This window comes from Salmo trutta, chromosome 28, assembly GCF_901001165.1.
Source record: "Salmo trutta chromosome 28, fSalTru1.1, whole genome shotgun sequence".
Classification (NCBI taxonomy): Eukaryota; Metazoa; Chordata; class Actinopteri; order Salmoniformes; family Salmonidae; genus Salmo; species Salmo trutta.
In genome coordinates, this window is record NC_042984.1 from 5,327,139 (window position 1) to 5,341,791 (window position 14,653).

General features: G+C 47.0%; 1 protein-coding gene across 1 annotated transcript in view; it reads left to right on the forward strand.

Moving 5' to 3' along the window:
* Window positions 1–14,653, forward strand: part of LOC115165305 (E3 ubiquitin-protein ligase UBR4-like) — a 125,507-nt gene that overhangs the window by 14,623 nt on the left and 96,231 nt on the right. Inside the window, 8 exon segments of the mRNA XM_029718365.1 lie at window positions 2,446–2,585; window positions 4,196–4,440; window positions 4,881–5,005; window positions 5,579–5,703; window positions 6,360–6,610; window positions 6,998–7,106; window positions 9,050–9,187; window positions 9,805–9,922. Coding sequence (XP_029574225.1) covers window positions 2,446–2,585; window positions 4,196–4,440; window positions 4,881–5,005; window positions 5,579–5,703; window positions 6,360–6,610; window positions 6,998–7,106; window positions 9,050–9,187; window positions 9,805–9,922 — 1,251 coding nt within the window.

Sequence of the window (14,653 nt, forward strand, 5' to 3'; positions counted from 1 at the left end):
CTAATAGGTGCCCTTCTTTACGAGGTACTGAAAAACGTCTCTGGTCTTTGTGGTTGAATCTGTGCTTGAAATTCACTGCTCGACTGAGGGACCTTTACAATTATCTGTATGTGTGGAGTACAGAGATGAGGTACACTATTGAACAAGAAGTGAGTCCATGTAACTTATGTGACTTGTTGAGCACATTTTTACTCCTGAACTTATTTAGGCTTGCCATAACAAAGGGGTTGAATACTTATTTATAAATAATTTGTAAACAAAATTCTAAAATATAATTCCACTGACGTTATGGGGTATTGTGTGTAGGCCAGTGACACAAAATATACATTTAACCCATTTTAAATTCAGGCTATAACACAACAAAATGTGGAACATGTTAAGAGGCGTGAATACTTTCTGAAGGCACTGTAGCCTACAAAGCTGGAATCTACCTGTATCTTTTTGTCTTTATGGACTTTGTTTTGCAAACAGTAACAGTTTCAATATTTCTTCATGCCGTGTCGCATTATTCAATTGTGTTCACTTCTGTGCATCATGCGTGGTGAGCTAACATGATGCAGTCCAGACTCCCAGTACAGGCTAGCAGTGAGTTAGTGGAGCTAACATGATGCAGTCCAGACTCCCAGTACAGGCTAGCAGTGAGTTAATAGAGCTAACATGATGCAGTCCAGACTCCCAGTACAGGCTAGCAGTGAGTTAGTGTAGCTGACATGATGCAGCCCAGACTCCCAGTACAGGCTAGCAGTGAGTTAGTGGAGCTAACATGATGCAGTCCAGACTCCCAGTACAGGCTAGCAGTGAGTTAGTGGAGCTAACATGATGCAGTCCAGACTCCCAGTACAGGCTAGCAGTGAGTTAATAGAGCTAACATGATGCAGTCCAGACTCCCAGTACAGGCTAGCAGTGAGTTAGTGTAGCTGACATGATGCAGCCCAGACTCCCAGTACAGGCTAGCAGTGAGTTAGTGGAGCTAACATGATGCAGTCCAGACTCCCAGTACAGGCTAGCAGTGAGTTAGTGGAGCTAACATGATGTAGCCCAGACTCCCAGGCTAGCAGTGAGTTAGTGTAGCTAACATGATGCAGTCCAGACTCCCAGTACAGGCTAGCAGTGGAGCAGGCATGGTGCAGGCCAGACTTCCAGTGAAGGCTAGCAGTGGAGCAGGCATGGTGCAGGCCAGACTTCCAGTGAAGGCTGGCAGTGGAGCAGGCATGGTGCAGGCCAGACTTCCAGTGAAGGCTGGCAGTGGAGCAGGCATGGTGCAGGCCAGACTTCCAGTGAAGGCTGGCAGTGGAGCAGGCATGGTGCAGGCCAGACTTCCAGTGAAGGCTGGCAGTGGAGCAGGCATGGTGAAGGCCAGATTTCCAGTGAAGGCTGGCAGTGGAGCAGGCATGGTGCAGGCCAGACTCCCAGTGCAGGCTAGCAGTGGAGCAGGCATGGTGCAGGCCAGTCTCCCAGTGAAGGCTAGCAGTGGAGCAGGCATGGTGCAGGCCAGACTTCCAGTGAAGGCTGGCAGTGGAGCAGGCATGGTGCAGGCCAGTCTCCCAGTGAAGGCTAGCAGTGGAGCAGGCATGGTGCAGGCCAGTCTCCCAGTGAAGGCTGGCAGTGGAGCAGGCATGGTGCAGGCCAGACTTCCAGTGAAGGCTGGCAGTGGAGCAGGCATGGTGCAGGCCAGTCTCCCAGTGAAGGCTGGCAGTGGAGCAGGCATGGTGCAGGCCAGACTTCCAGTGAAGGTTGGCAGTGGAGCAGGCATGGTGCAGGCCAGACTTCCAGTGAAGGCTGGCAGTGGAGCAGGCATGGTGCAGGCCAGACTTCCAGTGAAGGCTGGCAGTGGAGCAGGCATGGTGCAGGCCAGACTTCCAGTGAAGGCTGGCAGTGGAGCAGGCATGGTGCAGGCCAGACTTCCAGTGAAGGCTGGCAGTGGAGCAGGCATGGTGCAGGCCAGTCTCCCAGTGAAGGCTGGCAGTGGAGCAGGCATGGTGCAGGCTAGCAGTGGAGCAGGCATGGTGCAGGCCAGACTCCCAGTGTAGGCTAGCAGTGGAGCAGGCATGGTGCAGGCTAGCAGTGGAGCAGGTATGGTGCAGGCCAGACTCCCAGTGCAGGCTAGCAGTGGAGCAGGCTAGCAGTGGAGCAGGCATGGTGCGCTCCATGGGGGACATTTGCTGTGTTGATAGACAGACTTGTTTGACAGAAGTACTGAAAGTAACACAAATTCTATTATCGAATCGCTTTTCATGTTGTAGTATCCAAGTTTCGGTATACCTCGGGACACTAATGTCTTGTGTGTGTCTGTTTCAATATTTTCCGTCTTTGTATGTCCATGCCAGTGTATTCTGTGTCTCCCAGAAGGAGATTCCCTCTCTTGAGCTGCATGTGTTTGTCTATGTTTTCTATATTGTCTATACCAGTCGTTCTCACTCTGCCCTGTGTCTCCTCCTCTCTCAGTGGAGGACCAGAAGGAGGTGCTGTCTCCAGTGAACCCTGAGCTGCGACACAAGGAAGTACAGATGAACTTCTTCAATCAGCTGACCTCTGTGTTTAACCCTGACCTCACCGTGCTGGCCTCTCCCTCAGGACGCACACAGGTCAGTGTAACGGGAGGAGTAGAATAGGGTTTTGGGTGGTCTTTCGCATGGGATGATGTAAGTTTTCCTTCAACAAATCAGTCTTCCAGATAGATGACACAGGAACGTTGGTATATAACTCTTTAGTAATAAAATGCAATTGCAGACAGATTCACATACAGAATTACCTCAGTAGTCTATAGTAAAGATCTGTGTGGTGAAACAGGAGACGACGCTCTTTATTCAACCTACCGTCAATCATATCATAACCTCTGTTGCATTGGATTAGATAGAGTATCTAAGATGAGGAAAAACATGTCTAGACTGTGGTTACTCACTCTACTATCTCAGGCCTTGAGTCTGTGTGACAATCAATAGGAGCTTTAGATCTCAGCCTGAGAACTAAAGAGGTACATTACCCAGTGTTGTTCCATCATTGTGCATTGCAAGCATACAAAGGTTATCACATATATAGATATATATCGATAGAGTAATCATGGCATTGGTATAGCCCCACACCCGACCCCCAGGGTATAGGAAATAGGGACTGCGCAGTGGAACGGGGAGAGCGGAATAGGGACTGGGCAGTGGAACGGGGAGAGCGGAGTAGGGACTGGGCAGTGGAACGGGGAGAGCGGAGTAGGGACTGGGCAGTGGAACGGGGAGAGCGGAGTAGGGACTGCGCAGTGGAACGGGGAGAGCGGAATAGGGACTGCGCAGTGGAACGGGGAGAGCGGAGTAGGGACTGCGCAGTGGAACGGGGAGAGCGGAGTAGGGACTGGGCAGTGGAACGGGGAGAGCGGAGTAGGGACTGGGCAGTGGAACGGGGAGAGCGGAATAGGGACTGGGCAGTGGAACGGGGAGAGCGGAATAGGGACTGGGCAGTGGAACGGGGAGAGCGGAGTAGGGGACTGGGCAGTGGAACGGGGAGAGCGGAATAGGGACTGGGCAGTGGAACGGGGAGAGCGGAATAGGGACTGGCAGTGGAACGGGGAGAGCGGAGTAGGGACTGGGCAGTGGAACGGGGAGAGCGGAATAGGGACTGGGCAGTGGAACGGGGAGAGCGGAATAGGGACTGGGCAGTGGAACGGGGAGAGCGGAGTAGGGACTGGGCAGTGGAACGGGGAGAGCGGAATAGGGACTGGGCAGTGGAACGGGGAGAGCGGAATAGGGACTGGGCAGTGGAACGGGGAGAGCGGAATAGGGACTGCGCAGTGGAACGGGGAGAGCGGAATAGGGACTGCGCAGTGGAACGGGGAGAGCGGAATGGGGACTGGGCAGTGGAACGGGGAGAGCGGAATAGGGACTGGGCAGTGGAACGGGGAGAGCGGAATGGGGACTGGGCAGTGGAACGGGGAGAGCGGAATGGGGACTGGGCAGTGGAACGGGGAGAGCGGAATAGGGACTGGGCAGTGGAACGGGGAGAGCGGAATAGGGACTGGGCAGTGGAACGGGGAGAGCGGAATGTGTGTTTTTGATTATATTCACTTTGCATTTGAAGGGATAGTTCACTTAAGTTGTAGCTTATTTCCAACTTTTTATTTATTTTATTTAACCTTTATTTAACTTCCCTAAGGGGTTGTTTCATGTCAATTGTATCAGTTTTTTGTTTTGTTGTGCTGTCTGTTTAGGCGGAGAGTGAGAGTGAGGACCAGGCCACGACAGACCAGACCTTCCAGGCCAAAATGAAGAATGCCTTCGTGTCCCAGAACGTGTCCAGTCTCCAGGAACTGGGCGGGTCGGAGAAGCTGCTGCGTGTCTGCCTGAACCTCCCTTACTTCCTGCGCTATATCAACCGGTTCCAGGACGCCGTCTCAGCCAACTCCTTCTTCATCATGCCCGCCACCGTCGGAGACGCAACTGCTGTCCGCAACGGGTAGGTTTGTGTGGGAATTTTTGGGTGTGTGTTTTTTTTTAGAACTTTGCCAACAAACCAACTTGTCTCACCTGACAGGTTTCTCTGGTCCTACAACATGCTGTCCCTCTCAATAAATAGGCCTGGGCAATTCCAGTCCTCTGGGGGCCTGATTTGGTGTCACACTCCCCCGTCTCTAACACCTGTTTTAAACTAATTGCATTTTTAACTGAAGATAATGATTAGTTGATTATTGGAGTCAGGTGTGTTAGCTGGGGCATAAGTATGACACCCCCCCCCCCCCCCCCCCCCCCCCCCAAGGTTATATATAGCTTGCTCTCGCGCCATGTGGCACGCTCTTTTGGCACACTACCAGTGCTTACCTCAGTGGGGTTTTTTTTCCCCCCCTGTGTCTCTGATATTTGTGTGTGTGACCTCTGATCTTGTCCCCCCCCCTTCAGGTTCCACTCCCTGGTGATAGATGTGACCATGGCCTTGGACACCTTGTCCTTGCCTGTCCTGGAGCCCCTGACTCCTGGGAGACTTCTGGACATGACTGTGTTGGCACTCAGCTGTCTCTACGCCGGTATGTTATATGGGTTCATGTTTGGTTACATATAGTAGTGTACTGTCCCCTTTTTTAAAATGGCAGAGGATTGTCAAATGGCAACTTTTCAAGCTGATAGTGCTGAGCGATTTTAGTACTTTTTGAGGTCGTTTCGGTTATATTATAAACAGATTATCACAGATTTTCATGATTTTATTATATATATTTTTAAACATTAAAAGCACTATGTGGGTTGAAGGCTGTGACAACACAGAATAAAACAATGAATACAAGTCCCATGACAGTAGTGACTGTCCGTTACTGCTGATCACTTATTAACCTTCAGTTATTCACTTTACTTTATATTTCAGTGGTTTTCTATATTACATTAGTTTAATTTTATGACTTTATTTCATTTAAAGTCTCATCTCTACAGAGCTGCTGTCTATGGTGTCTGACAAAAATCACTATTTCAGTAGTTCTTCAGCAGTATTTCAGCAGTAAACTGCTGAATACCAATGACTGCTGAATACCAACTATCAATCACTTTTAATATGTGCTTCTCAGTCAGTCAATGATGAATCTATAATATGTGCTTCTTCTCTCGTCCAGGTGTGAGCGTTGCCACGTGCATGGCCATCCTGCAGGTGGGCAGCGGCCTGCAGCTTCGCACAGCCTCCACCAGCTCCAAAGAGGAGGACTATGAAAATGACGCTGCTACCATCGTACAGAAATGTGTAAGTGTATATACATGAGTGTTACAAAACATTCAATTAAGAACACTTTTTTTTTTTCTTCTAATATTGGTTTGCACCCCTATTTATGCCCTCAGAGCAGCCTTCATTTGTCAGGGCATCGACTCTACAAGGTGTCGAAAGCGTTCCACAGGGATGCTGGCCCATGTTGACTCCAATTGGCCGGATGTCCTCTGGGTGGTGAACCATTCTTGATACACACGGGAAACTGTTGAGCGTGAAAAAACCAGCAGCGTTGCAATTCTTGACTCAAACCGGTGCCTCTGGCACCTACTACCATACCCTGTTCAAAGACACTTAAATATTTAGTCTTGCCCGTTCACCCTCTGAATGACACACATACACAATCCATGTCTCAATTGTCTCAAGGCTTAAAAATCCTTCTTTAACCTGTCTCCTCCCCTTCATCTACACTGATTTAAAATGGATTTAACAGCTGGCATCAGTAAGAGATCATAGCTTTCACCTGGATTCACCTGGTTAGTTTATGTCATGGAAAGAACAGTTCTTAATGTTTTGTACGTTCAGTGTTTTTTAATTTTAAACCCCCCCCCAAAAATAATCCCCTCCTTCAATAAATAGGATATTAGGAAACACTTCCTTGTCTTATGATTGAGTTAATTTCTTTTCTCAAACAGCTTGACATCTACGAAATGATTGGCCAGGCTATCAGCAGCTCCCGCAGAGCTGGAGGAGAACATTACCAGAACTTCCAGCTGCTGGGAGCGTGGTGTCTGCTGAACAGCCTGTACCTGATCCTGAACCTGAGTCCCACGGCCCTGGCTGACAAGGGCAAGGAGAAGGACCCTCTGGCCGCTCTCAGGGTCCGAGACATAGCCGCCCGCACCAAGGACGGAGCTGGCTCCCCTAAACTGGGCCCTGCCAAAGGGTGGGTAGTTCTCTTGTAGTTTCTAACCATTGTTGTGCTGTTAAGTATGTAACTGTTAATGAAAGTTGTTTTGTCAATTTTGTTTTGTATTTAAATGCCACTTTAAATGTGTACATGACACTGCAACGATATTTCCCCATGGGGACAATAAAGTCAGGAAGTGGTTAATTCTAAGGTTGCATCCAGCAATCTCCATGGAACTAACATAAAATGAAAACTAACCCTCCTTCCTTCAACTGTCTACATTTCCAAGCAATATTTAACTATTTGAGAATATACTTTTATTTTCAAACTTTGGACCTAAAAGTATCAAAGACCGATTTAAAAAAATATCTGTTTGCTGTTCCATTGAGACTTTAGAAACATTTCTCTGTTCTCTCGTCTCAGACATCAAGGCTTTGGTGTCCTGTCAGTGATCCTGGCTAACCACTCCATCAAACTGCTGACCTCCCTGTTCCAAGACCTGCAGGTGGAGGCTCTGCACCGGGTCAGTGCGGTAAGTAACAAACACGCTGCTTCATTGCGGCTTATTCCCCCCCCCCCCATTTTTAAATACACTGCTCAAAAAAATAAAGGGAACACTAAAACAACACATCCTAGATCTGAATGAATGAAATAATCTTATTAGATACTTTTTTCTTCACATAGTTGAATGTGCTGACAACAAAATCACACAAAAATAATGAATGGAAATCCAATTTATCAACCCATGGAGGTCTGGATTTGGAGTCACACTCAAAATTAAAGTGGAAAACCACACTACAGGCTGATCCAACTTTGATGTAATGTCCTTAAAACAAGTCAAAATGAGGCTCAGTAGTGTGTGTGGCCTCCACGTGCCTGTATGACCTCCCTACAATGCCTGGGCATGCTCCTGATGAGGTGGCGGATGGTCTCCTGAGGGATCTCCTCCCAGACCTGGACTAAAGCATCCGCCAACTCCTGGACAGTCTGGTGCAACGTGGCGTTGGTGGATGAAGTGAGACATGATGTCCCAGATGTGCTCAATTGGATTCAGGTCTGGGGAACGGGCGGGCCAGTCCATAGCATCAATGCCTTCCTCTTGCAGGAACTGCTGACACACTCCAGCCACATGAGGTCTAGCATTGTCTTGCATTAGGAGGAACCCAGGGCCAACCGCACCAGCATATGGTCTCACAAGGGGTCTGAGGATCTCATCTCGGTACCTAATGGCAGTCAGGCTACCTCTGGCGAGCACATGGAGGGCTGTGCGGCCCCCCAAAGAAATGCCACTCCACACCATGACTGACCCACCGCCAAACCGGTCATGCTGGAGGATGTTGCAGGCAGCAGAACGTTCTCCACGGCATCTCCAGACTCTGTCACATGTGCTCAGTGTGAACCTGCTTTCATCTGTGAAGAGCACAGGGCGCCAGTGGCGAATTTGCCAATCTTGGTGTTCTCTAGCAAATGCCAAACGTCCTGCACGGTGTTGGGCTGTAAGCACAACCCCCACCTGTGGACATCGGGCCCTCATACCACCCTCATGGAGTCTGTTTCTGACCGTTTGAGCAGACACATGCACATTTGTGGCCTGCTGGAGGTCATTTTGCAGGGCTCTGGCAGTGTTCCTCCTGCTCCTCCTTGCACAAAGGCGGAGGTAGCGGTCCTGCTGCTGGGTTGTTGCCCTCCTACGGCCTCCTCCACGTCTCCTGATGTACTGGCCTGTCTCCTGGTAGTGCCTCCATGCTCTGGACACTACGCTGACAGACACAGCAAACCTTCTTGCCACAGCTCGCATTGATGTGCCATCCTGGATGAGCTGCACTACCTGAGCCACTTGTGTGGGTTGTAGACTCCGTCTCATGCTACCACTAGAGTGAAAGCACCGCCAGCATTCAAAAGTGACCAAAACATCAGCCAGAACCACTCCTTTATTGGGGGTGTCTTGCTAATTGCCTATAATTTCCACCTGTTGTCTATTCCATTTGCACAACAGCATGTGAAATTTATTGTCAAACAGTGTTGCTTCCTAAGTGGACAGTTTGATTTCACAGAAGTGTGATTGACTTGGAGTTACATTGTGTTGTTTAAGTGTTCCCTTTATTTTTTTGAGCAGTGTAGTTCCAAAAACATCTAGAACTGTGACATGTACACAACGTTTTATCAAACCAGGATGCAAACATTTCAAAAGTATGTTCTCAGGCTCACACCCAGATATACCCTCTGATAGATTAATGATTCATGTAAAAATAGGATTAATCAATAGCAATCCAGCCCACACATATATGGATCAATCACCATTTTCATAATTTATGATGATTCTTATGAGACCCAGTGAAGCTCCAGCCCTCTTTCTCTCCCTCTGCCTCCCCCCTGCCTCTTTCTCTCCCCCCCATTATTTATCTCCCTTTGTCTCCCTCTGCCCCCCCCCCCCCCTCCCTCTCTTCTCTCCACCCCCCTCTCTTCTCTCCCCAGGGTTGGGCCAGTGACGGGCCCCCAGCAGAGCTCAACATCATGGCGCAGAACACATCCACCCAGAGGGTTCAGAGACTCCTGGACTCTGTTCCCCTTACCAACCTGCTGTTCAACCTTCTGTCCACCTCATACAAGAAGGTACTAAACTGTTTTTAATTTTTTTATATATATATATTTATACTAAACAAAATATATAAACCCAACATGTAAAGTGTTGGTCCTATGTTTTTCCACACACACAAAAAGCTTATTTCTCTCATTTTGTGCGCAAATTTTTTTACATCCCTGTTAGTGACCATTTCTCCTTTGCCAAGATAATCCATCTGACAGGTGTGTCATTATCAAGAAGCTGATTAAACAATAGGATCATTACACAGGTGCACCTTGTGCTGGGGACAATTTAAAAAGGCCACTCTAAAAAAAAAATGCAGTTTTGTCACACAACACAATGCCACAGATTGAAAACCATAGACACGTGCTGAAGGCTGCAGCAGCACCACCAAACTAGCCAGGCTTTTTTACTACTGTGTGGTCATCATGTGGTTTACCACACTGTGGTATCATCTGTATGTGACATAGAAACCACTCTTCCTCTAACAATTGATCTGAATCCGCTGCTCCTCCAGTAAAGGATGATTACAATCAGCCGCTCAGTCCTCGTGTTCTATCTCTGCTTTTAATACAAAAGCATTGAAGGCTTTGAAAAACGTTATAAGTGCCTGGACTGCTGACAATGCCTGTCTTGACTCCCCTAGGCCTGTGTCCTGCAGCGCCAGAGGAAAGGCTCGGTTAGCAGTGATGCCAGTGCCTCAACAGACTCCAACACCTACTATGAAGACGACTTCAGCAGCACAGAGGAAGACAGCAGCCAAGGTACTGCCCCTTCCCCTCATCCCTCTGTTTCTCTCTCTCGCTCTGTTTCTCTCTCTCTCGCTCTGTTTCTCTCTCGCTCTCTGTTTCTCTCTCGCTCTCTGTTTCTCTCTCGCTCTCTGTTTCTCTCTCGCTCTCTGTTTCTCTCTCGCTCTCTGTTTCTCTCTCGCTCTCTGTTTCTCTCTCGCTCTCTGTTTCTCTCTCGCTCTCTGTTTCTCTCTCGCTCTCTGTTTCTCTCTCGCTCTCTGTTTTTCTCTCTCGCGCTCTCTCTCGTGCTCTCTCTCGCGCTCTCTCTCGCGCTGTTTCTCTTTTTCTCCCCCCATCATAAAGAACAGCATCACTTCTCATCTCCTATCACGAGGGCTGAGAGAGCTCATACACATACACAAATCAGCGATACAATGTACTTTAAGATATTAGGCAGAGTAGATGAAAGTAAGTCTGTCTACCAGATCTGATAACCTTTTTAAGTGTAATGTTCCAGGGTCTGACAGTGTGTGTATGCCTTCTGAAAGCTCTGTTTGTTTGACCTGTGTATCTGGGCTACCGTCAGAGTCATGCCTGAGGAGAGTCAAGAATGTGTTCAGGCAGTTCTTGTGCGTTGCGGGACGCTGTAAAGTCACCACAGGGGGATATAGCAGCAGCCGCAGCAACAGAGTCAGGCTTCTTGACAGGGTAGGCACAGCAGGTAGGTCATTGGAGGTTGGTGTCACTTTAAAAATCGGGAGGAGGATGGGGCGCATTTTGTAATGGCTGGAATGGAATAAATGGAACGTGAATCAAACTCGTTACAATGAACACGTCCTGCAGTTTTAAAGGGACGCCAACCTCCGCTGGTCAGAAGACAGATGTATGACAACTGAGACAGAATCACACTTAACTTGTAATTCAGCCCTGCACAGGCCATAGTAGTGTATGTGTGTGTATATACAGTTGAAGTCGGAAGTTTATATACACCTTAGCCAAATGCATTTAAACTCAGTTTTTCACAATTCCTGACATCTAATCCTAGTAAAAATTCCCTGTCTTAGGTCAGATTGGATCAGGAATTTATTTTAAGAATGTGAAATGTCAGAATAATAGTAGAGAGAATTATTTATTTCAGCTTTTATTTCTTTCACATTCTCAGTGGGTAAGAAGTTTGCATACACTCAATTAGTATTTGGTAGCATTGCCTTTAAATTGTTTAACTTGGGTCAAACATTTCGGGTAGCCTTCCACAAGCTTCCCACAATAAGTTGGGTGAATTTTGGCCCATTCCTCCTGACAGAGCTGGTGTAACTGAGTCAGGTTTGTAGGCCTCCTTGCTCCATACGGTTTTTCAGTTCTACCCACAAATTTTCTATAGGATTGAAGTCAGGGCTTTGTGATGGCCACTCCAATACCTTGAGTTTGTTGTCCTTAAGCCATTTTGCCACAACTTTAGAAATATGCATGGGGTCATTGTCCATTTGGAAGACATTTGTGACCAAGCTTTAACTTCCTGACTGATGTCTTGAGATGTTGCTTCAATATATCCACATAATTTTCCTCCTCATGATGCCATCTATTTTGTGAAGTGCACCAGTCCCAGGCTTTTTTATGGTGGTTTTGGAGCAGTGTCTTCTTCCTTGCTGAGCGGCCTTTCAGGTTATGTCGATATAGGACTCGATTTGCTGTGGATATAGATACTTTTGTACCTGTTTCCTCCAGCGTCTTCACAAGGTCCTTTGCTGCTGTTCTGGGATTGATTTGCACTTTTCGCACCAAAGTACGTTCATCTCTAGGAGACAGAACGCGTCTCCTTCCTGAGCGATATGACGGCTGCGTGGTCCCATGGTGTTTATACTTGCGTACTATTGTTTGTACAGATGAACGTGGTATCTTCAGGCGTTTGGAAATTGCTCCCAAGGATGAACCAGACTTGTGGAGGTCTACCATTTTTTTCTGAGGTCTTGGCTGATTTCTTTGGATTTTCCCATGATGTCAAGCAAAGAGGCACTGAGTTTGAAGGTTCACCTTGAAATTCATCCACAGGTACACCTCCAATTGACTCAAATGATGTCAATTAGCCTATCAGAAGCTTCTAAAGCCGTGACATTTTCAGGAATTTTCCAAGCTGTTTAAAGGCACAGTCAACTTAGTGAATGTAAACTTCTGACCCACTGGAATTGTGAATTATAAGTGAAATAATCTTTCCGTGAAAAATGACTTGTCATGCACAAAGTAGATGTCCTAACCGACTTGCCAAAACTATAGTTTCTTAACCTCTTACATCTAGATGTTCCGCTAGCGGAACGTCTGCTCCAATATCCAATGATGGGCGTGGCGCGAAATACAAACTCCTCTAAAATCCGAAAACTTCCATTTTTCAAACATATGACTATTTTACAGCTATTTAAAGACAAGACTCTCGTTAATCTAACCACACTGTCCGATTTCAAAAAGGCTTTACAGCGAAAGCAAAACATTAGATTATGTCAGCAGAGTACCCAGCCAGAAATAATCAGACACCCATTTTTCAAGCTAGCATATAATGTCACAAAAAACAAAACCACAGCTAAATGCAGCACTAACCTTTGATTATCTTCATCAGATGACACACCTAGGACATTATGTTATACAATACATGCATGTCTGTTCAATCAAGTTCATATTTATATCAAAAAACAGCTTTTTACATTAGCATGTGACGTTCAGAACTAGCATTCCCACCAAACACTTCCGGTGAATTTACTAAATTACTCACGATAAACGTTCACACAAAGCATAATTATTTTAAGAATTATAGATACAGAACTCCTCTATGCACTCTATGTCCGATTTTAAAATAGCTTTTCGGATGAAGCACATTTTGCAATATTCTAAGTACATAGCCCAGCCATCACGGGCTAGCTATTTAGACACCCACCCAGTTTAGCCTTCACCAAAATCACATTTCCTATAAGAAAAATGGTCTTACCTTTCCTGTTCTTCGTCAGAATGCACTCCCAGGACTTCTACTGCAATAACAAATGTTGGTTTGGGCCCAAATAATCCATCGTTATGTTCCATCAACGACGTTTTGTTTGTGCGTTCTAGACACTATCCCAATGGTAAATCACGGTCGTGAGCATGGCGCAGAACGTGACAAAAAAATTCTAAATATTCCATTACCGTACTTCGAAGCATGTCAACCGCTGTTTAAAATCAATTTTTATGCAATTTATCTCGTAGAAAAGCGATAATATTCCGACCGGGAATCTGCATGTCTGTAAACTGAGGGAAAAACCGAAAGACGGGGGCGGGGCAGGTCACGCGCCTAAGCTTTTCTCCTCTGATAGAGCACTTAGCTTTTGCTCTCATGTGTTTCAGCCAGGGCTTTGAATTACGTCATTCCTGTTTTTCCCGGGCTCTGAGACCCCATTGGAGACGTGGGAAGTGTCACGTAACAGCAGAGATCCCTTGTAATAGATAGAATCAACAAGGGCAAGAAATGTTCAGACAGGGTACTTCCTGAACAGAACCTTCTCAGGTTTTTGCCTGCCATAGGAGTTCTGTTATACTCAGACACCATTCAAACAGTTTTAGAAACTTTGGAGTGTTTTCTATCCAAAGCTAATAATTATATGCATATTCTAGTTTCTGGGCAGGACTAATAATCAGATTAAATCGGGTATGTTTTTTATCCAGCCGTGAAAATACTGCCCCCTAAGTGGTTAACAAGACATTTGTGGAGTGGCTGAAAAACGAGTTTTAATGACTCCAACCTAAGTGTATGTAAACTTCCGACTTCAACTGTGAATGTATGTATGTATGTATTGTGGCAAACCTCTTCAAAGTTAGGAGCGTTTGTCATCAATTAAGTGGGAAACTGTCACCAAAGTCAGCCCAGAATTAAAGTTCTTTCGAACATGATAGTACCTGTGTGTTTGTTTCTCTGTCCTGGTCCACCCAGGCCGCAGGTAAGGTCAAGGATAGCAGGGTTCGGTACACAAATCTGGTTCTCGGTAGGTCCAGGTCTAAACGCCAACAGCTAAGTCCAAAACAGTCCAGCTCGTACACGGTAAATCCAGCCAATGTAGATTGTCTCTTTCTCTATGGTTCATAGATCCTTCCCGCCCTCTCTCTCTCTCTTCCTGGTTTTTCTTCACCCTTTATCTGTGGGTCGGCTCCACCTTCTGAGGGTTCCCCTTGCTTCTGGGAATTGTAGTTTTGTCAGTCGGCCATTTTGTGGTCTGTAGTTCTTATCGGGGTGGCCATTTTAGTGATCGGGCAGAGCCCGTTTATTAGTTCTGCCCTCACATATCTGCCATTTATCACTCGACCCCCTTCTTTGCCACACATCTCTCCCCCTTAGATCCGACCCCCTAGGTCGGGCTACCGCAGCAAAATATGCGTGCATGCGGCATAACCCATCCACATTTCCCATTTCCTTTCCTGCTCTGTGTTTCAAGTCAAAGTGAAACGGTTGGAGACTCAAAAACCACCGCATCACCCGAGCGTTCTTCTCTTTAGCCCTATGCATCCAGGTGAGTGGTGCATGGTCACTGATGAGGGTGAAGTGGCGCCCCAGCAGGTAGTATTTCAGGCTTTCCAGAGCCCATTTTACTCCCAGTGCCTCTTTCTCAACAACTGAGTAGTTGGTTTCCCGTGGTTCCAGCTTCCTGCTTAAAAACAGGATGGGGTGTTCCACCCCTTCTACCTCTTGGGACAGCACTGCTCCCAAGCCGACTTCTGAAGCATCCGTCTGAACCACAAACTCTCTCTCAAAGT